At 41.1% G+C, this 24,765-nt stretch overlaps 1 protein-coding gene across 2 annotated transcripts in view; it reads left to right on the top strand.

The window, feature by feature from the left end:
• Window positions 1–701: 701 nt before the first annotated feature.
• ergic3 (ERGIC and golgi 3) overlaps window positions 702–24,765 on the top strand; it is a 53,745-nt gene continuing 29,681 nt past the window's right edge. For both annotated transcript variants that reach the window (XM_060919210.1, XM_060919209.1), the window contains exons 1-5: window positions 702–837; window positions 2,321–2,391; window positions 10,659–10,746; window positions 13,089–13,208; window positions 13,354–13,447. In XM_060919210.1, the coding sequence (XP_060775193.1) occupies window positions 750–837; window positions 2,321–2,391; window positions 10,659–10,746; window positions 13,089–13,208; window positions 13,354–13,447 (461 nt within the window). In that variant the 5' untranslated portion in view covers window positions 702–749. The remainder of the gene's footprint in view (window positions 838–2,320; window positions 2,392–10,658; window positions 10,747–13,088; window positions 13,209–13,353; window positions 13,448–24,765) is intronic.

The raw sequence follows: 24,765 nt of genomic DNA, 5'->3' as shown, positions 1-24,765 counted from the left end.
GATGTAGCCTTAGAGCAATCGCCCGTGCTCTAGCTGCTTTATCCTGTTCTACAGGGTCGCAGGCAAGCTGGAGCCTATCCCAGCTGACTACGGGCAAAAGGCGGGGTACACCCTGGACAAGTCACCAGGCCATCACAGGGTCGACACATAGACACAGACAACCATTCACACTCACATTCACACCTACGGTCAATTTAGAGTCACCAGTTAACCTAACCTGCATGTCTTTGGACTGTGGGGGAAACCGGAGCACCCGGAGGAAACCCACGCGGACACGGGGAGAACATGCAAACTCCGCACAGAAAGGCCCTCGCCGACCACGGGGCTCGAACCCGGACCTTCTTGCTGTGAGGCGACAGCGCTAACCACTGCACCACTATGCCATCCTATAAAAAGTATTTTTGTTCATAAAGTAGGAAAGAAAAAATTAAATTAATTATTTGTGGTAATTAAAAACAAGATATTTAAAGAATACTTGGAATATTCAATCATAAAATAAATTGATTTCAAAAGATAGAGCAAAGAAAAACTCAGTCAGCATGAAATAACCTGAAAAATGAATGCGGGTCATTTTTGACCCATGTTGTGCATTAGAAGGGGTGTGCACGTGTTTTGCATCAAAGGGTTAAATGAGAACAACAGCGCCATCTACAGGCACATGCTTCTAAGATCACAGAATTCGGTGTTACACCGGAAGAGAACCAGTGGAATTATAAAAGGCGGAAACGTCATTGCAGTTGGAAGGGAAGATGGATGCATTCAATAAACTTAAGCAATTTGATGCCTACCCAAAGACTCTAGAAGATTTTAGAATCAAAACGTGTGGTGGAGCTACGGGTGAGTCCTGCTGAAGTGTCACACAGTCCAAGCTGGAGCTCGCTGAGTCTCTTTCACGTTTTCTTAGGGTATCTGATACAGGAGTCCGGAAGTGCACTATACTGCACTAAATCCTCAGAAGAGTGGATAGTTTTGTGAAATCTCGAAATCATTGGTCTGTCTTGAAATCGCTAATATCAGGGCGAAGTTTTCTTCGTCAACCTAATATAAGGGTTGTTTTACAATCAGGGTACGCAAGCTAAAAATCACTTATTATCTTCAATATCAAAAGGCTTGACTAAATAAACTTGGTTGTTTATTGTAGCCCTGTGATAGCTCTATTTACCATGCAAAAAAAAAAATTGGTGATGACGTTATTTTTGGTGAATGTATGGCAGTATATGTCATATTTAGCAAAATTACTCGTGTCATTTAGAAAAAGTGCTTTTTTTGACCACAGGTAGCTCCAAAAGGGATGCACTTACATCATTCTTTATACCATCAAACACATATTTGGTTCCATATCATTGGAAACATAGTTAAGTTTTAATGTTGAATGCCAGTAAGTTTTCAGACTATTTTGATCAAATTAGTATGTAATTGTGTCAAAAAATGTTCTCTAACTTTTCAATATAAAATAACATAACGGGTGGCACGGTGGTGTAGTGGTTAGCGCTGTCGTCTCACAGCAAGAAGGTCCTGGGTTCGAGCCCCGTGGCCGGCGAGGGCCTTTCTGTGTGGAGTTTGCATGTTCTCCCCGTGTCCGCATGGGTTTCCTCCGGGTGCTCCGGTTTCCCCCACAGTCCAAAGACATGCAGGTTAGGTTAACTGGTGACTCTAAATTGACCGTAGGTGTGAATGTGAGTGTGAATGGTTGTCTGTGTCTATGTGTCAGCCCTGTGATGACCTGGCGAATTGTCCGGGGTGTACCCTGCCTTTCGCCCGTAGTCATCTGGGATAGGCTCCAGCTTGCCTGCGACCCTGTAGAACAGGATGAAGCGGCTACAGATAATGAGATGAGATGAAAATAACATATCTAAAATGATTATTTTCATCCTAAAATGCGATCAAGATATTGGGACATAAATATTAGAGACCACTAACACAAAGCTTACAGCCTTATATTTAAAAGCACTATGGAAGCAGTGGATTCTGAATTGTCAAAAAAAAAAAAAGTCCTCTCCGAGAATCACTTCATTTGTTTCTCCCAGCCCTGCTTAAAGCTTCACTTAATCTTCTTTATCTTATAGCAGATTACACAAAACTACCATACACACATGTAAAAAAATTACCTGAAATCTGTTCTTTAACTTGTCCTTCACTTAAAAACTGGTACAAGAACCAGTTTGAATCAGTTTGAATTTTGGACCCCTGTGACACAAACTTTGTACCCTGATTGTAAAACAACCATAAGTGAAACCTGTTTGCAGTTAGCATAAAACTTAAATAGAAAATGCGCCAGTTTTGGAAATTGTTCTTGATTTTGTTGTTGTTTATTTCACAGTAACCATCATCAGTGGGCTTATTATGCTGATCCTGTTTATCTCGGAGTTGCAGTATTACCTTACCAAGGAGGTGAGTATTCAAGAAAGCAAGCCAAAAAAAAAGAGGGATTAGGGGTCTGTCTCAGAAACTGGGTACTGTGGGGGGACCCCACTAAATACACTCAGTCAATAAACTATACGGTTTTGAATGGTGATGCTGGTTTTAATTTGAAATAAAATGATGGAGGAAATAATACAGATAAAACTAAATCTTTGATGTGAATACTCTATTCAGAATTTGGCAAAAATTCTGCAAATTTGTGGAAAAACGGCGGCTTGATCTGGGATATGATAAATGGTTGACTATATCGCATTCCCTTAATAAAAAGGTTGTAGTCCACTGAAAAGTCTACAGTTATCACTAATTGTATTTTAAGTTGTAACTTTATACACCTAAGGATTGGTGCGCTCACAGAATAATCATAAAACATCATGCAAAATATTTGATCACCATTGTAACTCCATTTTCCGCATACCCAAAACCAATACGATCGTGCGTTTTGATCCATACGGAAAGCCTCAGGGTCAAGGTCACTACCTCACCAAAGTAGTAACTTAAAATCACTACGCCATATAAAAATTTAGTTATAAATCTGCGATTTTGTTTTTTAAAACAAAAGCTGAAAGTTAGGTCTATAATATGTTTCTTACAGAATATGTTACAATGGTAGCTGGTCTTGTATGAATTTCTGAGCTATAAAATGAGTTGTGGTCTATTTTTTACCGTAGCGTGTTATTTGTGTGCGGGGAAGGACATACATGAACAATTTGCATGTATAGAATGGAATTTTCCACTCCAACAGTTAGAAGTTGATCGTGCTTCCATTTGCGGTCTTTCTGTTACGCGGGTGATCTGTTTGGACGTTATCACTGAAAAGGTGAGTTTTGACCGTTTTATTTTGTTTTAGTCTTGCAGTATAAGGCAATAGAATGTTTCTTTTTCATCTTACTTTCATATTTTGTAGTGTTTGCGTATTTTTGGCCAATATTTTGCAACCATGGTCAATTTAGATCGAACTTTTGATAGAATCTACAGCCAGTCATTTTGCCCTGCCCCTGCCTCGCGCTCCATCCGGTGTGGTAGTGATGTCCCATTGCTCGTGCGCCGCAGCAGAGACCCGCGCGACCTTCAGCCGGTACAGTCGCTGTTCTTTTACCACCGCCGTTATTCTCATCTTTCCGGTGTGTTCTTGATTTTTCCATTGTGTCCTATTTCGCCATATCAAATACCCAAAATGTATCATATTATTCATATCTAAGTGAATAATCAATTCAGTCATCATAACTTGGCATTTTTAACCCAAGCAATCACAAAGATGAAATTTATTCAATATTTTCACTCATCTGTGAAGGAGGGGCTTTAATTCTTCATGATGTAGTTATTTTATATGCAAATCAATTTTACAAAAGCATTTGAATTGTAATCAAAAAAAATTCCGCAGTGGAGGCCAGATAAAGCAAGATACTATATTCTTATTAAACATGTCAAAAGAAACATTGAGTGTTAGGTAAATGCAAAAAAAAAAAAAAAGTAAAATTAGAAAATTTAATTTTTTGACCATGATGTCCCAAATGAGAGACCAGTTTCTGAGATGGACCCATAGGGTGAGGGGTGTTTTTACTGCAAATGACCTCAATGCATTTGACATTGTAAATTCAGTTCACTGTAACTCAGCTGTGTCATTATACCAGTACAATACCTCATAAAGCTTTCTCGCTGTGATCCAGTGCGACAGACACAATATTAACAGTAGTGCAGTATTGTACATATTGGAAGTAAGGCAGTACACACAATGCAGAAAGACATTGAATTAAAAAAAAACAAAACAACTATAGCTCTTTTAAACTGTACTTGTGCAAAAATGATGCAGAGGAAGTGGTTTTATAGTGTGTAGGCTACTAGACTGTGCATTTCATTGTTACTGTTGCAGTTCCATTAGTGATTCTTTTATTTATCTACAGCACCAGCCAAAAGTTTGGACACACCTACTCATTCATAGATTTATCTGTGCTTTTCAGTATTTTGTACATTGTAGAACAATAGTGAAGACCTCAAAACCATGAAATAATACATGGAACACACATTGCACCAAGGCGCTGCATGTCTCGAGCCAGAAACATCATCAGTGGCCCTTCCCACCCTCACTATAGACTGTTCTGGCCTCTGGAAAGAGGTTCCGCGGCATTTAGCGCAGGACCACCAGGTTCTGTAACAGCTTTTACCCCAGGTCACCAGACTGCTGAACTCCAAACTCTAAACTTCTATTTATAACGAACATTCCTAATTCTACAGGTCACTTTATACTATTGCACTTTATAATATTTTTGCTGCTGCATAATTGAATTTAATACACTTCATATTTATTTCTGTGCCGAGTCAAATTGCAACGAAATTTCGTTCGGTGTACCCTTGTTGCATACTGAATGACAGTAAAGGTTGTCTAAAGGCCAATTTATGCTGACAACCCAGTCCTCGCAGATGGCGTCTGTGTAGCCCCCCCCCCCCCCCTCGCAGACGCTCTGCGCGCACCTCCCAAAAATTGTGACCACCGCAGAAGCCTCGCAGACAGCGTCACAGAGGCTCTGATTGGTCCACTCTACATCCGCTGTACACGCACTTCCACTTCCCTACTTTCCCGGTTTGGTTTGTTTTCACGACCGCCATTTTTAAAAACACGAGCGAAGATGGAGCAGCACGAAGAGCGGTTGCTCGAGGAAGTGAGGAAGTACGTACATCTATACGACTCCAGTTCTAGTCATTATAAGTAGGGATCGACCGATATGTTTTGTTTTTTTTTTCAGGGCCGATACCGATTATTATGGAATTGGGATGCCGATAACCGATATGTGCAACCGATAAATGTAAACATTATAATTCACATGAAATTAAACATAGCACACACTGACCCAGACCTTCATATCCATGAAATGTATGTTTAATTGTAAAATTGAACATGAAATTTTGTGTAGGGAGATGCCAGCAGCATTTGTACAATAAAGTCAAACATTAGTTAGAATAAAATGAGAAATAAAATAATAATAAAATATTCACCAATAAAAAAATAAATCACTCCCTACTATATTACAGCTCACCATTTTCAGTGGAAAATAAATGAAAATACACTCTGGATTCTTTTACACTAAGAACTAAGTAAGACTTACCAACTTCAAGTAGTTTTTAAATAAATCAAGTGTAGGGAGCTGCCTGCAGCATTTTTTAAAAAGTAAAATCAAACATAAAGTAGGCTCTCACTCCCTATTAGGAGCGGCTGCTCCTTTAAGAGTCTGTTCAGAGAACGGAAGTCGGAGTGAGGGGGTGTCCGGGAGTATATCGCTTTCCGAATCGGAAGCGCTAGCGAGGAGAATCACTTGCGTGAGAATTATAAATACTAGTGGAGTACATTACAGCGCAATGTGAAGTAGCATAAGAACATTTAAGTCAAGAGTTTAATTGATGTATTTCGTTCATTACTGTTTATCCAAGCATCCACGACACAATTAATTACTGAGCCCACAACAAGCGTCCTGACAAACTCCCTACAATGTTAAGGCCTCTGCATGCTCTTGCGACAAGGCTTTCGCAGATAGCTTTTCGCAGACAGTTGTAATTTATCGTTGAGCGGGGAGTAATAGGCGTGCGCGATGTTATTCACCGGCACAACGCAAGGGGGCGCGAAGTCACTAGGAGTAGTTGGTGGGTGTGGTTAGTGGAGTGTTTATCCTCCGGTTACATAATGACGAACTTTTTTTTTTTAATATAATGACTAGAACTGGAGTCGCATAGATGTACGTACTTCCTCAATCAACCGCTCTTCGTGCTGCTCCATCTTCGCTCGTGTTTTTAAAAATGCCGGTCGTGAAAACAAACCAAACCGGGAAAGTAGGGAAGCGGAAGTGCGTGTACAGCGGATGTATAGTGGACCAATCAGAGCCCTCTTGTCTGCGGCGCTGTCTGCGAGGCTTCTGCGGTGGTCACAATTTTTGGGAGGTGCGCGCAGAGCGTCTGCGAAGGTGGGGAGGCTACGCAGACACTGTCTGCGACGCTATCTGCGAGGACTGGGTTGTCAGCATAAATTGGCCTTAAAGGCCTTTACATAGCCTACTAGCACCATATCACACCTGGCGTGTTTAAATGTTCAAATAGCGCTTTATAAAGTTACCTAACATATACAAGTGCAATGCACTTTTTGAGCACAAGTCACGTCATGAAGTTTACTCATCACCATAACAAATAGCCAGTAGGCTTGCGCTAGCCTACAGAACACAAACACTACGTTTTATTTCGTCTTCCCTTGACCACCTCTCTGTATGGCTGTCATTCTACTGTTCGAGTAGAACTACTGACACATTCACAACGTTTCCAGATGGGGATTTAAAAATGACTGCAGCCTACGTTATGCTGGGGACTGCTTACTATGGACAACATTACATGTAGTTTCAGCAAGACTAGTTGGTTGTAGGCTAATTCAAGTGCTTCCTTCCGTAAGCTAAGTTTGCCTGGCTCACAGATGCAAATGGACAATTTTAACGAGTAGTAGATGAAGAATGTAAACATATAATGATGTGCTTTTGCAACTTGTGTTTGTGACTTATTGCGGCAAAAGCAGCGTGTCCTTACCTTGAAGTGGGATCTGCTTCTGCCCGAGTGCCCGTACGGCCACCTTGAAACAGTTCACAGCGTTTAGCTACGCGTGTTGATTGGCTGTATCCCTTGTGCCGCTTCTGCCCGAGTGCCCGTACGGCCGCCTTGAAACAGTTCACAGCGTTTAGCTACACACGTCGATTGGCTATATCTCTTGTGCCAAACAAATCAGATGTTGTGGTGGGCGAGACCGTGTTCTTGAACTCAGAGAGACGAGTGCAGGAAAGGACGTGCCGTGACAGTCGCGTTAGGAACGAAATGGCTGCAAAAAGGCATGTTATCGGCATATCGGTGGAAATTATGGCCGATACTGATAACCCTAAAAATGCAGAATATCGGCCCGATATCGGCCAGGCCGATTATCGGTCGACCCCTAATTATAAGTAACCGGAGGATAACACTCCACTAACCACACCCACCAACTACTCCTAGCGATTTCGCGACTTCGCGCCCCCTTGCGTTGTGGTGGTGAATAACATCGCGCACGCCTATTACTCCCCGCTCAACGATAAATTACAACTGTCTGCGAAAAGCTATCTGCGAAAGCCTTGTTGCAAGAGCATGCAGACTATGGAATTATGTGGTCAGCAAAGAAAGCTTCATGTTTTAGATTCAAAGTAGCCACCGTTTACCTTGGTGACACTTTACACACTGTTGGCATTATCTTCATGACTTAGTTACCTGAAATGCCTTTCAATTAACAAGTGTGCTTTGTCAAGTCATTTGATGTAATTTCTTGCCTTCTTAATGCATTTGAGATCATACAGTAAATAGCCCTATTCTACAACTGTAGTAATCCATATTATGTTAAGAACCGCTCAGATAAGTAAAGAGAAATGACAGTCCATCATTACTTTAAGACATGAAGTGTCTGGGGTTTTTTTTTTTTTAAATTAATAATAAAACATTTCAAATTAGGTGCGTCCAAAGGTTTGACTGGTACTATAGAAACCTTTTAAAGCTAGACTGCCTTTCAGATTTTTCAAGTTTAGGTCATAAGAAGAATTTTCCCTGTTACCCAATTATTTTTGTTTAGTGGACGGAAAGCTATTGAATTCGAATCACAGACCTCCAATTTTATTATTTAAAAAAAAGACACCATGACACAGTTCAAGATACTACATCATGCATCACGTGGTGGGCTTTCCCTGTTTGCGCAAGGCACTGTGGGATACAAATTTGAAACCGGAGAGAGCAATTAAGGAGGTGAGTATGCGAATGAAACCGGAAAGACCAACTACAATAACGGAAAGCGAGAAGGAAAGACGTTATGTTGCGAAGGAAAGGAAACGCAGGCTCAAAGTAATAAATATCGGCGGTCAGCGGGCACCTCGGTGTGATGAGCTGTTTATTTAGTGACAGAGTGATGTAACCGTCAGTGCACGGTCAAGGTAAACCTGTAGATGGCAGTAATGCAACACTGGATGCCAGCTGCCATAAAACCCTAAAGATGAAGATGCGTAAGGTAAGTATGCGCCCCCGGACTTCCTCTGTCTGCTTGATGCAAGCGGTTTCATATTTGGTAGGAAATCCCCTCAAATTAAATAACTTCCCAGCCACAGAATGGCCTGGGTTGTTTTGGGTTTTTTTTTTAAAGATATTACAATGACCAAATTTCAGAGGGAACTAAATTTCATCAATTTTATGAAAGGCCATCTACTTTAAAAAAAAAAAAGTTTAATGTACAAAATTGAACCTTAGGAACCACTTTAAAACTTAATTACATGGGTACGTCATGCAGGTAAAAGATGCATAGCAAAGGCACAACGTATCCTTGATACTGCCCCAGCAACGAGGAAAAATACCTTTATTTACATAGAGGATATCACACGGTGGTGTGAAGATATGAAATTTATCTTCAAGTGGCGAATGTATATTTCATGATTGAGCGAAGCGAACAAGTGAAAATATTTTCAACATAACTTTATCTTCGCACCACCATGTAATACGCAAGTTAATCAAAAGAATTTTAATTTTTAACTGGTTCAACACTAACAATGTGCATCAAGTCAGCAGGAAAACACTGGGAGTGAAATATGGGGAAGTATGCCACGGAGATATACCGACTAGTGGCCTAGTGGTAGCGTGTCCGCCTCTCGATCGGGAGATCGTGAGTTCTATTCACGGTCGGGTCATACCAAAGACCATCATAAAAATGGTACCTACTACCATCTGGCAAGGCACGCTGCAATACAGATGCGTATGGGGAGTTAAACTCTCGTGGTTACCAGAGGACTAGCCCCCCACTGTAACCCTAGCTATGTAACAGGCGAGAGGCCGAGGGCTATGGAAACGGAGATCGGCGCTGCCCGATGCGCCACCGTCAGAGTTGGGCCTGGTTAGTACTTGAGTAGGAGACTGCCCAGGAATACCAGGTACTGAGGCGTGGGAAGGCCTTTTTTTTTTTTTTTTTTTATGTCACGGAGATCTGTGATGTATTTCATATGAAAAATGCTAATTTTTCAACACGAGAAGATAAACTTCATACTGTATCTTGACGCCAACAGGTGATTTTTCTTATTATATAGACACATTAACAAACAAAGTACCCAAATTATCAAAACAATTCATCGATTTCCTCATGAGTGACGTGTAGAGATTTATGTCATGGTTTTGGTTCTCCATGTACCGGCTGTAGCTCATATGAAAAATACAAGTGGCATATTTCTCAGTAAAACACTCATTTCCATAGAATATAAAGAACGTTGACATGGTTGTGTGAAAATACGCTCACTTGTGAATATGTTCACCATTCGAAGATGAACTAAATATCTTTGCGCAGCCATATATCCTCTTTATGCGATTGTATAGCCAGGGATGGTGCTGTACGTTGGAGTCCTGATTGCATAATTGTAGACGTGTTGCATGATCCTGACGGAGTGTGAACAGTATTATAACAGTTCCAAGACAATTTGTGTGAGGGTGAACCAGCAGCTTGATAACTCTGGAATAGAAGCTGACACTCGGTCAGGGTGTGCACACCTGAATAGTCTGGAACCTCTTACTGAAATTTTTTAACTGGTTACGAATAAACAAGTGGTGGTTGGGGTTCATGGGGTACCTGGTGATGCTGAGAGCTGTCCTCGGATGTCTCGTATACTAAATGCATGTTATGGCTGACATAGCTGTCCTGATGACATGCTGGGCTGCCCTGGTCATCACCTGCAGAGCCTTGTGGTGAGACAGTTGGTGTGATCACAGTAGCGAGAAAACAGCAGCTGATCATTCACTTTCTATGTACACGCATGACATGGAGCCACAATTTCAGCGGCAACAGAAAGCAAAATAGGAGTTGAGATTGTATTGTATTTTTTTTTTTTTTAATTAAGTACATTTTGTATTATTGTTGTATTGTGAACACCAAAATCACGGAGGTCATTTGCAGCTAGTTTCCTTTAAGGTTCACTTTAACAGGAATGAATATGGTTCATTTTAAAAAGAACTATATGTGAACACACCCTTTGAGTATGGTTCACTTGTGTGCCATTTTGTAACAGGCTGATACCATCTAAAACGCACCAACTGTGAAAACAACCTAAGATTTTGTTTAGCGAGCACTAGTTTCTGGCTATAATTGGTTATACAACACTAATTATTATTATGACAGCTATATATAACCAAAAGAGAAGATATTTATGCAAAGCCTTTGATTACAGGTCCAGCCTGAACTCTTCGTGGACACTTCAAGAGGAGACAAGCTAAAGATTAACATTGATATCACATTTCCTCATATGCCATGTGCTTGTGAGTAAACCCCCCCCGCTCACACTCGCTCACTCACACACACGCTTCCATGTCAACCATATCTTAACCATGTCAAGATATGGCTTTTTTTTTTTTTTGATTGAGTTATGAAGCCATGTCAAGGCTCGGTTTCTATATACATGGGCATATATCAGTTATATGAACTGTAGTTATGTGTAATGCAGCCACTGATACTTCTAAGACTACGTTCAGACTGCACCCTGAAACGACCCATATCCGATTTTTTTTTTTTTTTTTTTTGCGACCTGTATCCGATTTGTTATTGACAATCTGAACGACACAGATCCAATTTTTTCACATGCGACCCAGGCCGCTTGGATATGTGGTCCTAATTCTGATGCATATCCGTTATTTTCACATGCGACTGCAGTCTGACCGGACAGGTCGCATTCATGTGACCTACACGTCATCAACAAGAGACAAACATCACTATTCTGCGTTGGCTAATCCCGCCTCTTTGGTGGAAAACAACATTTGTACAGTTTTCAGAATTTAAATAGACTTTTATAGAATTGATCAAGCTAATCAGGGTTTAATTTGAGGGGGAGCAAGCCGGAGCGCGCTCCGGAACCTCGGATGTTGGCTCCGGCAGCTATTTACACTGGATCCGGTGATCCGCCACCTCTCTTGACTATGTAACAAAATAAAAAAAACCCCAAATAATTAAATAAATAAATAAATGCAAGTTTATTTAGTGTTAAAGGAACAGTCCACCGTACTTCCATAATGAAATATGCTCTTATCTGAATTGAGACGAGCTGCTCCGTACCTCTCCGAGCTTTGCGCGACCTCCCAGTCAGTCTGACGCACTGTCACTCCTGTTAGCAATGTAGCTAGGCTCAGCATGGCCAATGGTATTTTTTGGGACTGTAGTTAGATGCGACCAAACTCTTCCACGTTTTTCCTGTTTACATAGGTTTATATGACCAGTGACATGAAACAAGTTCAGTTACACAAATAACGTAGCGATTTTCTATGCTATGGAAAGTCCGCACTATAATGACAGGCGTACTAACACCTTCTGCGCGCTTCGGCAGCGCATTGATACGGAGCTCAGATATCAATGCGCTGCCGAAGCGCGCAGAAGGTGTTAGTACACCTGTCATTATAGTGCGGACTTTCCATAGCATAGAAAATCGCTACGTTATTTGTGTAACTGAACTTGTTTCATGTCACTGGTCATATAAACCTATGTAAACAGGAAAAACGTGGAAGGGTTTGGTCGCATCTAACTACAGCCCCAAAAAATACCATTGGCCATATTGAGTCTAGCTACATTGCTAAGAGGAGTGACAGTGCATCTGACTGACCTGGGAGGTCGCGCAAAGCTCGGAGAGGTACGGATCAGCTCGTCTCAATTCAGATAAGAGCATATTTCATTATGGAAGTACGGTGGACTGTTCCTTTAATGTCTGATTTTGATATCTGTCTTGTTGGTGATTTTCTCTCATGAAACAACATCCACAAAATATCTGTTTGTATATTACGGAAAAGGAGGGTGCACACTTCCGTGGCCGCGGGAGGAAGACGCGCTGTTCGGGGGAAAAAGAAGTGGAAGCGCTCTGCCAGCAGTTTTGCATCAATGACCCACGACATGTCATCAGGGCATTCAGGGAATTCAGGGAAAGTAATGGAGAATTCATCCCAGATGAACTGAAGGGCCTCTTGGCCGCGATCAACACTGTCCCTATCTCAAGTGCAGAGTGTGAGCGGGGTTTTTCGCAGATGAACTTAATTTGCAGTGTTATTACAATACATGCCCAGAAGCCCCCCCCCCCCCCCCCCCTTCTTTTTTTTCGCACCGGAGCCACTCATCCTCTGTGCTCCGGGACCTCCCACTTTAAGCACTGAAGCCAATGGTGGATTTGGTAGGGACCTGGATGTTAAACCATCCTGTATTACAAGATTATAAGATTGTTCTGGAAATTTCCAGTAATTTGACACCTTAGGTCTCATTAGTCTGCTGCCCACATTAATCAGATTATTGTGCGAGTTCCGCCGCCGCCACAAAAACCACATCGCCAGGTCTCGCCTCATCTCCATGCTTTACTTGCAAACTTGAAGAGTGCGCTGCCTTTTTTTTTTTATTTTTTTTACGTATAACGTAGATGTGCTTATATTACGTGTCAATTTGCGCATGCGGGACACTTTTGGGTCGTTTTCTGTTCATATTGGAGATCGCATACAAGTCTCATATAATTGGTAATGTGAACGGCCTAACAAAAAAATCGGATTTCACAACAAATCGGATATGGGTCGTTTCAGGTTGCAGTCTGAACGTAGTGTAAGTTTCTCTGGTTCCTGTCTTTTGTTTCTCTCAGATCTGAGCATTGATGCCATGGATGTAGCAGGAGAGCAGCAGCTGGATGTAGAACACAACCTCTTCAAGCAGAGACTGGATAAGGATGGCAATCCAGTCAGCACTGAAGCAGAGAAACATGGTTGGTAAAATCTGTTTGATGACTGGACTTGGATATACTTTTAAATAATACATACATTTTCAAATATATGCATGTGAAACAGATGCGACAGAGTAAGCACAGCACATTTTAAAAACAGAATCATACACACTCTGCTTCTCTGCAGATTTAGGTAAAGATGAGGGTGAGCTTTTTGACCCGAGTAAGCTGGATCCAGATCGCTGCGAGAGCTGCTATGGAGCAGAAACTGATACATTGAAGTGAGTTTTTAGTTTATGGGGTGTTTTTATTTTTATATAATCTCTTAGCTGGGGCCTGTTCTTTGCATATTGACTACTGAGTTCGCTGTATTGGGTTTTTGAAGATTTTACATGAGCATGGATTTATGTTCTTTATAGCTGTTGTCAGACTTGTTTCCAGGTTTCTCTGTAAGACACAGCCTGCTCAGGAATAGGCTTATTACGCCAACCCTGATTCCAAAAATGTTGGGATGCTGTGTGAAACGTAAATAAAAACAGAATTTTGCAAATCCTTTTTGACGTACAGTACTGTGCAAAACTCTTAGGCATCCTATTTTTTCATACAAACTTTATGGATTTTTATTTTATGACTTCTACATTGAGTCAGTACAAAAACATTTTAGAGTTCCAAGCATTCATTTTCCAGCACAAAATTAAATGTTGGGGGGAGTTTGTATCTGAGCAGGATATTACATAAAGCCTCGGTCACAACCGGCCGTACGTGCTCCTACGGCCAGTCTGCGTGCAAAAAACGCAAGAAACGCACGGAGGGCGCGCGTGTGACGTGCTGATTTTCGAGCCGCAGACTGGCCGCAGAGGTTCTTTGTCATGTCAAACAAACTCTGCGGGCGCTTACGTTTTTTTCAGGTTGCAAGACAAACTTACGGCCAACGTGTGTCTTTCTCCACGAACAAAAAAAAAACGCAGCGATTTGGGAAACGCCAAATCGCATGGCCAAAAAATTGTACGTCCGGTTGTGACCTAGGCTTAAGAGACCACTTTTTCAGATTTAAAGAAAACCGAATGAAGGCTACTGGGTTTTACTGCAAAATTAAGAAGCAAGTGTGACAGTGTCCAGAAGAACTGTGGCTGGTTCTGCAAGGTGGTCAGTAAAACCTACAGCTCATTTCCTTATAAAACTGCACTCATTGTACCTGAGACTACAGGTCGTCTCCTGTAACCCCCCCCCCCCCCCCCCCCCCCCCAAAAAAAAAAAACCAACACCTAAAAAAACCCATAGGTTCATCTTCCACCAAACCTTGACTTTGTTTAATTTATTAATTTATTTTGGCTTGCTGCTGGTTTTTTTTTTTTATTTTAGTTTTTCCCCACTGGCCGTAAGGCCCGAAGGGGGATTGTTCTTGGCGATTTTCGTCCATCCATCCCAGGAAGGGTGCTCACCTTCTAAACTCAACTCCTCTCACAATTTTTGGAGGAATTTCACGAAACTTGCCAAAAGGCGTTGTTATATGTTGGTAGTACGCATATTGTTGTTTTGTTCAATTCAGTCGCATTTTACCCGAGTTGTGGCCCTTGATTAACAACCTTGTACTTTCACAATTTCATGAGTGTGCTTGCCTTCTGACATCAACTCCTCCCTCAATTTTTGGACGAATTTCTCAAAGCTTGGCAGAATGCCTTGTTAAATGACGGTAATATGCATATTACGATTTAATTTAATTTGTGAAAATTTTACCAGAGTTTTGATCCTTGATTAAATAACTTGTACTTTGACAATTTCATGAGGGTGTAGGTTCTTCTGAAATCAACTTCTCACAATCTTTGGAGGAATTTTACCAAACTTGGCAAAAGGCTATATGACAGTTATATGACAGTTATAAGCATATTGAAATTTAATTTGGGCAAATTTTCCCAGAGTTCTGCCCTTGATTATTAACAAACTTGTACTTTGGCAATTTCATCAAGGTGTGCTTGCTTTCTGAAATCAACTTCCCTCACAATTTTTATCCCCTGCTGGCTGAAAGGCATAATCTTATGCAGTCCAAGAGACCCTGGACTGTTGAGCAAATGAAGTCATATGTCATGCAAGGATGAGAGAGAATTTCACGTTCAAAACTTCAACAGATGGTCTCCTCAGTTCCCAAATGCTTACTTTGTGTTGTTAAAAGAAAAGTCCCCTGTCCCAACTTTTTTTTTGGAACATGTTGCAGGCATCAAATTCAGCATGTGTAAACTTACAAAAAACAATCCGTTTGAACAGTAAATAACTTGTCATTTGTATTCAGTTGAATATAGGTCGAAAAGAATTTGCAAATAACTTTATTTTACAGGGTGTCCCCAATGTTTTTGGAATTGGGGTTGTAAATAGATTTGCATTTCAGAAAGGAAATGCACAGTGCTTGAAAAGATCTGAAAGAGATGAAGTGAAAAGGTTTAAAATCAAGTTTAGGTTGTTGATGCATGTAGTATGTGTTGGTTCGTGGGTAATGAGGAGACAGAAGGCAGGCTTGCGATGGCTCAAAGGTGTTTTCTCACTTTTTGCACTTTTCAACAATTTTATTGCAGCTCAGCATGTGTGCGATTTTATATATACACACACACACACGTACGTACGTGTGTACACATACACATGACCCTGTGCTGCTCAGCTCTCTCTCTGGTCACCATCCTCTCTCTGCAAGCACAAAAAGGACACACATGACTAAACCGCTGGTGATTAGGCACAAGTGAAAAGCTTGATCGGTAACTTGCCAGTTCGACCTGCTTCCTCTCTATTCACAGCTGGTGCTCAACCATGCCCTCGTTGCCACAGTATGGTTTGGGGCACTTAAAGGAACAGTCCACCGTACTTCCATAATGAAATATGATGTTCTCTGAATTGAGATGAGCTGATCCGTACCTCTCCGAGCTTTGTGCGACCTCCCAGTCAGTCAGACGCGCTGTCACTCCTGTTAGCAATGTAGCTAGGCTCAGCATGGCCAATGGTATTTTTTGGGGCTGTAGTTAGATGCGACCAAACTCTTCCACGTTTTTCCTGTTTACATAGGTTTATATGACCAGTGATATGAAACAAGTTCAGTTACACAAATTGAAACATGGCGATTTTCTATGCTATGGAAAGTCCGCACTATAATGACAGGCATACTAACACCTTCTGCGCGCTTCGGCAGCGCATTGATACCTTCACTCCTCTTCGGGCACGGCCAGGCGGGCGAATGCCCTGGTCCGTCCGCCTTGTCTAAAAAAAAAAAATGGTACAACTCGAGCCCCATGGTAAAATTGGGACTTTGTCATTTTTCCGCATGAGCCCCATGGTAAAACCACACTTCCAGGAGGGGCTGCCGTCTGCCTCCCAAGCCGGCCGAGAGCGCTCCTCGTCGGGAACGGTCAGGCGGGCGAATGCCCTGGTCCGTCCGCCCTGTCTTTAAAAAAAAAAAAAGGTACAACTCCGAGTGAAGGTATCAGTGCGCTGTCGAAGCGCGCAGAAGGTGTTAGTACGCCTGTCATTGTGCGGACTTTCCATAGCATAGAAAATCGCCACGTTTCAATTTGTGTAACTGAACTTGTTTCATATCACTGGTCATATAAACCTATGTAAACAGGAAAAACGTGGAAGAGTTTGGTCGCATCTAACTACAGCCCCAAAAAATACCATTGGCCATGCTGAGCCTAGCTACATTGCTAACAGGAGTAACAGCGCGTCTGACTGACTGGGAGGTCGCACAAAGCTCGGAGAGGTACGGATCAGCTCGTCTCAATTCGGAGAAGAACATATTTCATTATGGAAGTACGGTGGACTGTTCCTTTAAGTTCACAGCGGTGTTGATTTTTGAGGAAATTAGCAAAGAAAGTGGTGTTTGTGATAGTTTTTCTTAAGTTTTATTATTCATTACATTTTGGAGCTCCTGTCTTCTCTCAAGTTGTATTGACCCCAATTGCACCTCATCCATCTTGTGCCCAAGTAGTGTGCTTCAGGGGCGTAGCCATCATTTTAGAAGTGAGGGGGACAAATTGTTCAGAGGTCTGAGTGATTTATCGTCCTCTCGCATTCAATTGCACCTCTCCTTAGCAGCTAAAGAACCACATAACCACAAACAGCACAGCACCAGGGAACCGACTTTAGTTCTTTAAAATGATGTATACTATCAAAATCTATAAAGTAAAATGTATAAATAGAATTAAGAATAATAGTAGTGACAGCTAGTTATATTCTCTTCTCACCTGTGACCCTGCCTAATCATCCCTGTTGGCCTCTGGTCTACTGTCTCCTCTCGCACCCTGCTCTTTCTGTTGTGGCAATAAAGATTAAAAAAATATGTGGAAAGCAACATTTTGAAATAGAATTAGGAATCTCATCTCATTATCTCTAGCCGCTTTATCCTTCTACAGGGTCGCAGGCAAGCTGGAGCCTATCCCAGCTGACTACGGGCGAAAGGCGGGGTACACCCTGGACAAGTCGCCAGGTCATCACAGGGCTGACACATAGACACAGACAACCATTCACACCTACGGTCAACTTGGAGTCAGAATTAGGAATACTGTAATAATAATCATCAAATTCATGTACTTTAAACTTTTAACTACCACAAAAATAAATTAAATCTTTACAAAAATAACAGTCGAAGGAACACACATACATTTATATTCTTATTTTCTACCCAGAAGTGAGTAATCTTAGAGTAGCCAAAATAGTAACGTTACTCAAGTAAGAGTATTGTTACTTTAGAATAATATTACTCAAGTAAAAGTAAAACGTATTTTGCAACAAAACAACTCTTAAGAGTAGAATTTATCCAAAAAGTTACTCAAGTAAATGTAACTAGTTACTACCGCCTCCAAGTTAGCTAGCTAGCTTAACTAACGAAATTGACATCTATTTGTCATCTTTTAGCTAAACATTATCTGCATTCAACAGCATTACTCAACTTACACGGTTTGTTTGGAAAAAAATTGTCAAGTCTTTAGCCTCTTGGCTGGTTTGCTGAACATACAGAAGCACTGCCCGGATCTGAATCACACCAAAGATACTCATGCAATGTTTTCTAAAGCGTCTGTGATCACACACCACAGCGGTGTTTAGAGGCGGCTCGGAAAAACGCGTTTCCACGTGTTAAAAATGAATTGAGTGGCTGTAATGGCTGTAAAAAGTGCAGGGGACAGAGTGCACAAAGACGGGAAGTGTGGGGGACATGGTGTGCTTGTATACAGCTAATTGATAGGCCTGGTTTTTTTTTTCTTTTTCTTTTTTTTTAAATAGACAATGACTGAGCAGTCAACTTCCAAGTCAGAAGGTAGTGCTGATGCACCTTGCCATTTCAAAATAATTCCAGATATGATTCCAAAAGGGTATTTTTAGATGTGTAAAAAGTGTGAGATGATATATTTTGCTTGCCACCATATGGATTTAAATACTAACCTTTTTAATATAATTTCAATGAATACAGATGAAATTGGCAGCATGGTAGGCTAACAGAGTTCACATTAGTAAACAATGGCTTGCGTTCAGGAATAATTTTTCAGTTTTTTGTTTTGTTTAAGTTCGCTGCAAAATTGAAGTGACTGCGAAGACCCACAAATTGATGGACTGCAGGAACAGATACCTGTATGTGAACTCGAGCTGCTAGGTGAATCAGCAGGCCCTGGAACCCCAAGTCTTTATTTGTAAATGTGTGATAGATTTCTGCTTATGTAGCCTTTAAGTGCACTTCAGCCGTACGTCTCTGCTTGAAATGTAATATTTTGAATGTTCAATGATATCTGAGAATTTTCTTCCCCTTATAAAGCAAAGATTAGCGAGTGCAAAGCTATAGTGAAGATTTGCAGTCAGGGGATTGGTTTTTCTCAATTTCAGAAAAGAAAGCCAGTAAGGCGGCTGGTCATATATTTATATAGTCGTGTAAGGGGGGGAAGCATCGACAGGCCGTGTTATATTGCCTACTGTAAAACATGCAAACGTCGGCTCCACAATTCAAAGCATCCCAGTTATGCAACAAAATTTAAACAAAAAACCTCATGGGGCAAATCCAGTGTTATGGATGTGACATTTGATCTCGTATTGGTAAGCAAAATGCCTGAGTATGCATAAGATTAGTATCAGTGAATTAATTTGCATTATTTTAACGAAACCTGTGCAGCTGAATACAGACAAATCCTCAACATTCATATAATTATGTACATCCAAAAAATGCATAGCGTTTTATCAGGATTATGGATGTAACATCAAACAAATATTTATGGGAGATTACAGGTTTTCTATCAACTGAATTTCAAAGACAGTTGCAGAAAGCATTACATACAGTACTGTGCAAAAGTCTTAGGCCCCCTGTTTTTTTTTTTTTTTTTCCATAAAAACTTTATTATAGATTTCTCTTTTATGACTACTACATTATCAAGTCAGTACAAAAACATTTGAGTTCCAAACATTCGTTTTCCAACATAACATTAAATGTTGGAGAAGAAAAAGTTTGTATCTGAGCAGCATATTACATAAGAGACCAATTTTCAGATTAAAAAAAGAAAACATAATGAAGGCTACTGGGTTTAGATTAGATTAGATAAAACTTTATTGATCCCTTTGGGTGGGTTCCCTCAGGGAAATTAAGATTCCAGCAGCATCATTACAGATAAATAGAGAACTTCTAGATAAATTAAGTATTTACAAATATAAAAAGAACAAGATGTGGGGAAGAGAGGAAGGGGGGAGAGGGGTGGAGGAGGAGAGGAAAAAAAAAGGGGGGGGGTGGCAGGAGAGATATTGCACATTGTCCGGTATTGCTTATTGTCAGACTAGGCTACTGGTCCTTCCCGTCCTCTGTCCTCCTGTTACCCCTCCTCCCCCCAGAGAGGAGTTGTACAGTCTGATGGCGTGAGGGACAAAGGAGTTTTTGAGTCTGTTCATCCTGCACTTGGGAAGGAGCATTTTGTCACTGAACAGGCTCCTCTGGTTGCTGATGACGGTGTGCAGAGGGTGACTGGCATCGGCCAGGGCTCTACATTTAACTTTTGAAACCATTTATCCTGTCGGGCAAGTTGAAAGGAAATTTACTTGTCCGAATGTGAAGTTGACTTGTCCGAAGAAATATTTGAGAAAAAAAAACACAAACTATTTGTAACCCAACAATCTTTATTGCATTTGTTTCCTAATTCACAACATATGCATAATATCTATGAATCAAAAGTAATCAATACTTGATATACTGAGGCAAAAGTTCAAAAATATAGTAAAACAGATTGATTGATACCATAATTCACCAATTATGCTGAAGTTCAGAAGCAATCTATCCCAATAGAGTAGAAATTATGAACATAAAATTTTAAGAACAAAATACCTATACTATGAGATCCAGAAGCGGCACGGTGGTGTAGTGGTTAGCGCTGTCGCCTCACAGCAAGAAGGTCCTGGGTTCGAGCCCCGGGGCCGGCGAGGGCCTTTCTGTGTGGAGTTTGCATGTTCTCCCCGTGTCCGCGTGGGTTTCCCCCACAGTCCAAAGACATGCAGGTTAGGTTAACTGGTGACTCTAAATTGACCGTAGGTGTGAATGGTTGTCTGTGTCTATGTCTATGTGTCAGCCCTGTGATGACCTGGCGACTTGTCCAGGGTGTACCCCGCCTTTCGCCCGTAGTCAGTTGGGATAGGCTCCAGCTTGCCTGCGACCCTGTAGAAGGATAAAGCGGCTAGAGATAATGAGATGAGATGAGATCCAGAAACACTAACCATTATATATACACAGATCAGTACTCTGCAGTTCAGTAACAAATATCACAAAAAGTAACATTTATCATAAAATTTATGACTTGATGAGATATCACTAGTTTGGACAAGAGAAACAAATAACAATGCTACAAATAAAAACGACTGATAACAAAAATCTATTCACTGCAGAAAAAAATTGGACTCCATCAATCATTAATTTATTTATGAGAAATTGAAAACCAGAAAATTAAAGTTATATATATTTTCATTTTTAAATTATTAACTTTGAATATATATCCTCCACTGATTTAATTGTTGTCTAATTATTCAGTGTAGCTCCTGTATGGTATTTAATGGTCAAAAAAAAGAATTCATAATTTCAAATAATCCATAATTATATCTAAATTATAAAGCCCTACGTTTCAAATTCCTAAACTCCCATTACTAATTAGTTAATTAATACAGCCAGTAACCTAATTAGCAGCCATTTGACAGCTTGGTATTTCATAGATAACTTCCCCACTCCTCCCTCACTCCCTGTCAATCCACACGCACGCAGGCGCACATTCCCCACCAGCACGCGCTCGGCTATATAATGAACACCATCAACAACAATTCAAAGATTTGGAAATTACCACACACTCAACGTAAATATACAGTTGAATAATGATCCCGCCAACAGAAATGTCAACAAATCCACGTGTATGACACGATTAAAACCAATTATAAACGACCGTTTACTTTTCAGCTCAAATACACGAAGCGGTATTGGCCGGTTTCGCAGGTGGAATATTGCGCATGCGCACATCGCTCTTTCCGAATAGAAACATCCGGCGATTCATCAAAACAATATGTCGAGTGAGATGCTTCGGAAATCATGTGAATAAACTGATAAATTTGATATGTAACCCGAATATCGGCGTATTTTGGCACTTGTCCGATCGGACAAGTAACTGAGACGATGAAATTGTCCGACATAAAGTATCACTTGTCCCGGACAAGCGGACAACTGTTAATGTCGAGCCCTGATTGTCCATGATGTTCAGGGTGACTGGCATCGTCTGTTTTGCTGCAGAATTAAGAAGCAAGTGTGACAGTGTCCAGAAGAACTGTGGCTGGTTCTGCAAGATGCTCAGTAAAACCTACAGCTCACTTCCTTATAAAACTGCACTCATAGTACCTGAGACGACTTTTTTTTTTTTTTAAATGTTCACATTTCACGTTTTGTTTTTTTTAACATGCCTCAGACTTTTGCACAGTACGGTATGTCCCATGAAAAAGACTTGAATGAACACAAAGTGTAGATTTGGAAATATTGTTTTTGGAATAAAATATTTAGAGAGAATTCACGTTATGGAAGTGATATTTTCATATGGATGTGACGTGTCTGAACCAGTCCTCCACAAAATATGTAAAGCACATGCTTGAATCGTGAATTTTCACATGAAGCAATTTAAATAGCAACTTTGGAAAAACTAACAATGAAACGTTTGCATGCTCAGTTTTATTGTGTGGATTTTTTTAAAATGTAAATTTTTAGTGTTTTTATATTTACACACACTGATCAGCCATAACATTATGACCACTGACAGGTGAATTGAATTACATTGATCATCTCATTACAGTGGCACCTGTCAAGGGGTGGGATATATTAGGCAGCAAGAGAACAGTCAGTTCTTGAAGTTGATGTGTTGGAAGCAGCAAGAATGGGTAAGGGTAAGGATCTGAGCGACTTTGACAAGGGCCAAATTGTGATGGCTAGATGACTGGGTCTGAGCATCTCCAAAATGTTGTGGGGTGTTTCTGGTATGCAGTGGTTGGTACCTACCAAAAGTGGTCCAGGGAAGGACAACTGGTGAACCGGCAACAGGGTCATAGGTGTCGAAGGCACATTGAGTCACATTGGGCATAAAGGCTAGTCCATATGGTCCAACCCCACAGAAGAGCTTATCTCATTATCTGTAGCCGCTTTATCCTGTTCTACAGGGTCGCAGGCAAGCTGGAGCCTATCCCAGCTGACTACAGGCGAAAGGCGGGGTACACCCTGGACAAGTCGCCAGGTCATCACAGGGCTGACACAGACAACCATTCACACTCACATTCACACCTACGCTCAATTTAGAGTCACCAGTTAACCTAACCTGCATGTCTTTGGACTGTGGGGGAAACCGGAGCACCCGGAGGAAACCCACGCGGACACGGGGAGAACATGCAAACTCCGCACAGAAAGGCCCTTGTCGGCCACGGGGCTCGAACCCAGGACCTTCTTACTGTGAGGTGACAGCGCTAACCACTACACCACCGTGCCGCCCCCACAGAAGAGCTACTGCTGAAAAAGTTAATTCTGACACCTTTCTGTTTTAGCCAGCATTAACTTTTTTTTTTCAGCAGTTTGTGCCTAATGTATCTCACCCTGTGACAAGTGGCATTGTAATGAGAGAATCAATGGTATTCACTTCACCTGTCAGTGGTTTTAATGTTATGGCTGATCACTGTATATAAGATGTTAATTTAATAGGCTGTATAGTTAAATTTTGCCTTTGGGGGAAAAAAAAGCCAGTATTTAACGTTGTCAGCCCTTGTTTTGTGCTTTTTAAAAATAAAGCATCTGTTCAGGTCCCGTTTAGGCATCAGCACCTACTCAAAAGTATCATTTTGAGCACCATTATTGGGGGGGACGAAATGATTCCCAGCTCTGCTCCGAAGATGTGAAGGAGCATTGACGCAAGTGATTTATCGGATTGTGGTTTATATTGATCATTAATTACCATTTATGAAGAATGGCAACTTTTTTTCATAATTGAGTAAAGGAAGGGAATCTTCTTGTGTACATTTAACTAACCTGACATTTAGAGGGATGCTTTCTATTCATGGTTCAATATTTTTCTATGCAAGTTCATTGAAATGTCTCCATAAGGACCTTTTGTCCTCAGGTATGATATGTAACGTTTGATTAGCTGGGTGAGGGTAATTTTGCCCTCATACCTACATAAAATGTATACATTGATTTAGCTCCAAAGCACGTGATATTTGTTAGAGGGTTTATATTTATTTGAGGTGTCCACCCCATCCCTGCAGAACAGGGATAGTAAGATGCACTGATTCGTATCTGTGCACTGATTTAAAAGATCGTGATGCGATTGCCCCGATTAAAAAAGCGGATACAATTGGGGATGCATCGAGTTGGAAGCATGGCTCCACCGTGTTTTCAAAATAAAAGCCCCTTCTCGTGCCAAACCCTCCAAGTCACATGGTGGAGGAAGAGCTACCATGTTGAATTGTAGAACATTATATTCTTTTCCATAGTGTCATATTTGTTGAATCAAATCGTGTCAAATTGCACTGCATTGCAATAGGGCTGAATTGTATGATCTCACATTTTAGTGTTTGCTTCACAAGAATCGTTAATGTATCAGATTATTGGCAATGCATCGAGATGTGTACCGCATTGGCTTCAGTGATGGAGATGCACATCTCTACTGTTGGGGACATGCTGCACTGGTGTTGAATGTCTATCACTATGGTAATTGTTCTTTTATAGTTTGTTCAACATGGTGATGTCACAACTGCCTGTGCGCTGCTTTAATTCCCATGCCTGCTCCGTGCGGGTACCGGAAGCCATTGTACTGCTGCTAACTGCACAGGTTACAGTCATGGCTGACCAGTTCTGCAGGTGCAATCACATTTGTGTTGCTCCACTTATTTCTTTTTGTAACAATTAGGGGCCATGGGGGTATTAATTTTTGGGTTTTGGTGCAGTTAGCTGGCCAGGTGGTATTTATATTTGGGTTTCAGGCAGTTAGGGTTCATGGTGATTTTGTTTCTTTTTTTGGGTTTGGGGCATTTAGCATTCAGGGTATAGTGGATTGGACAAGTGGATTAAAAAAGTTAATGTCAAGCCCTG

The sequence above is a fragment of the Neoarius graeffei genome, chromosome 4, assembly GCF_027579695.1.
Source record: "Neoarius graeffei isolate fNeoGra1 chromosome 4, fNeoGra1.pri, whole genome shotgun sequence".
In the NCBI taxonomy this organism is placed as follows: domain Eukaryota; kingdom Metazoa; phylum Chordata; class Actinopteri; order Siluriformes; family Ariidae; genus Neoarius; species Neoarius graeffei.
The sequence above is the reverse complement of the archived record's forward strand: the minus strand, read 5'-3'. Positions and strand labels throughout refer to the sequence as shown.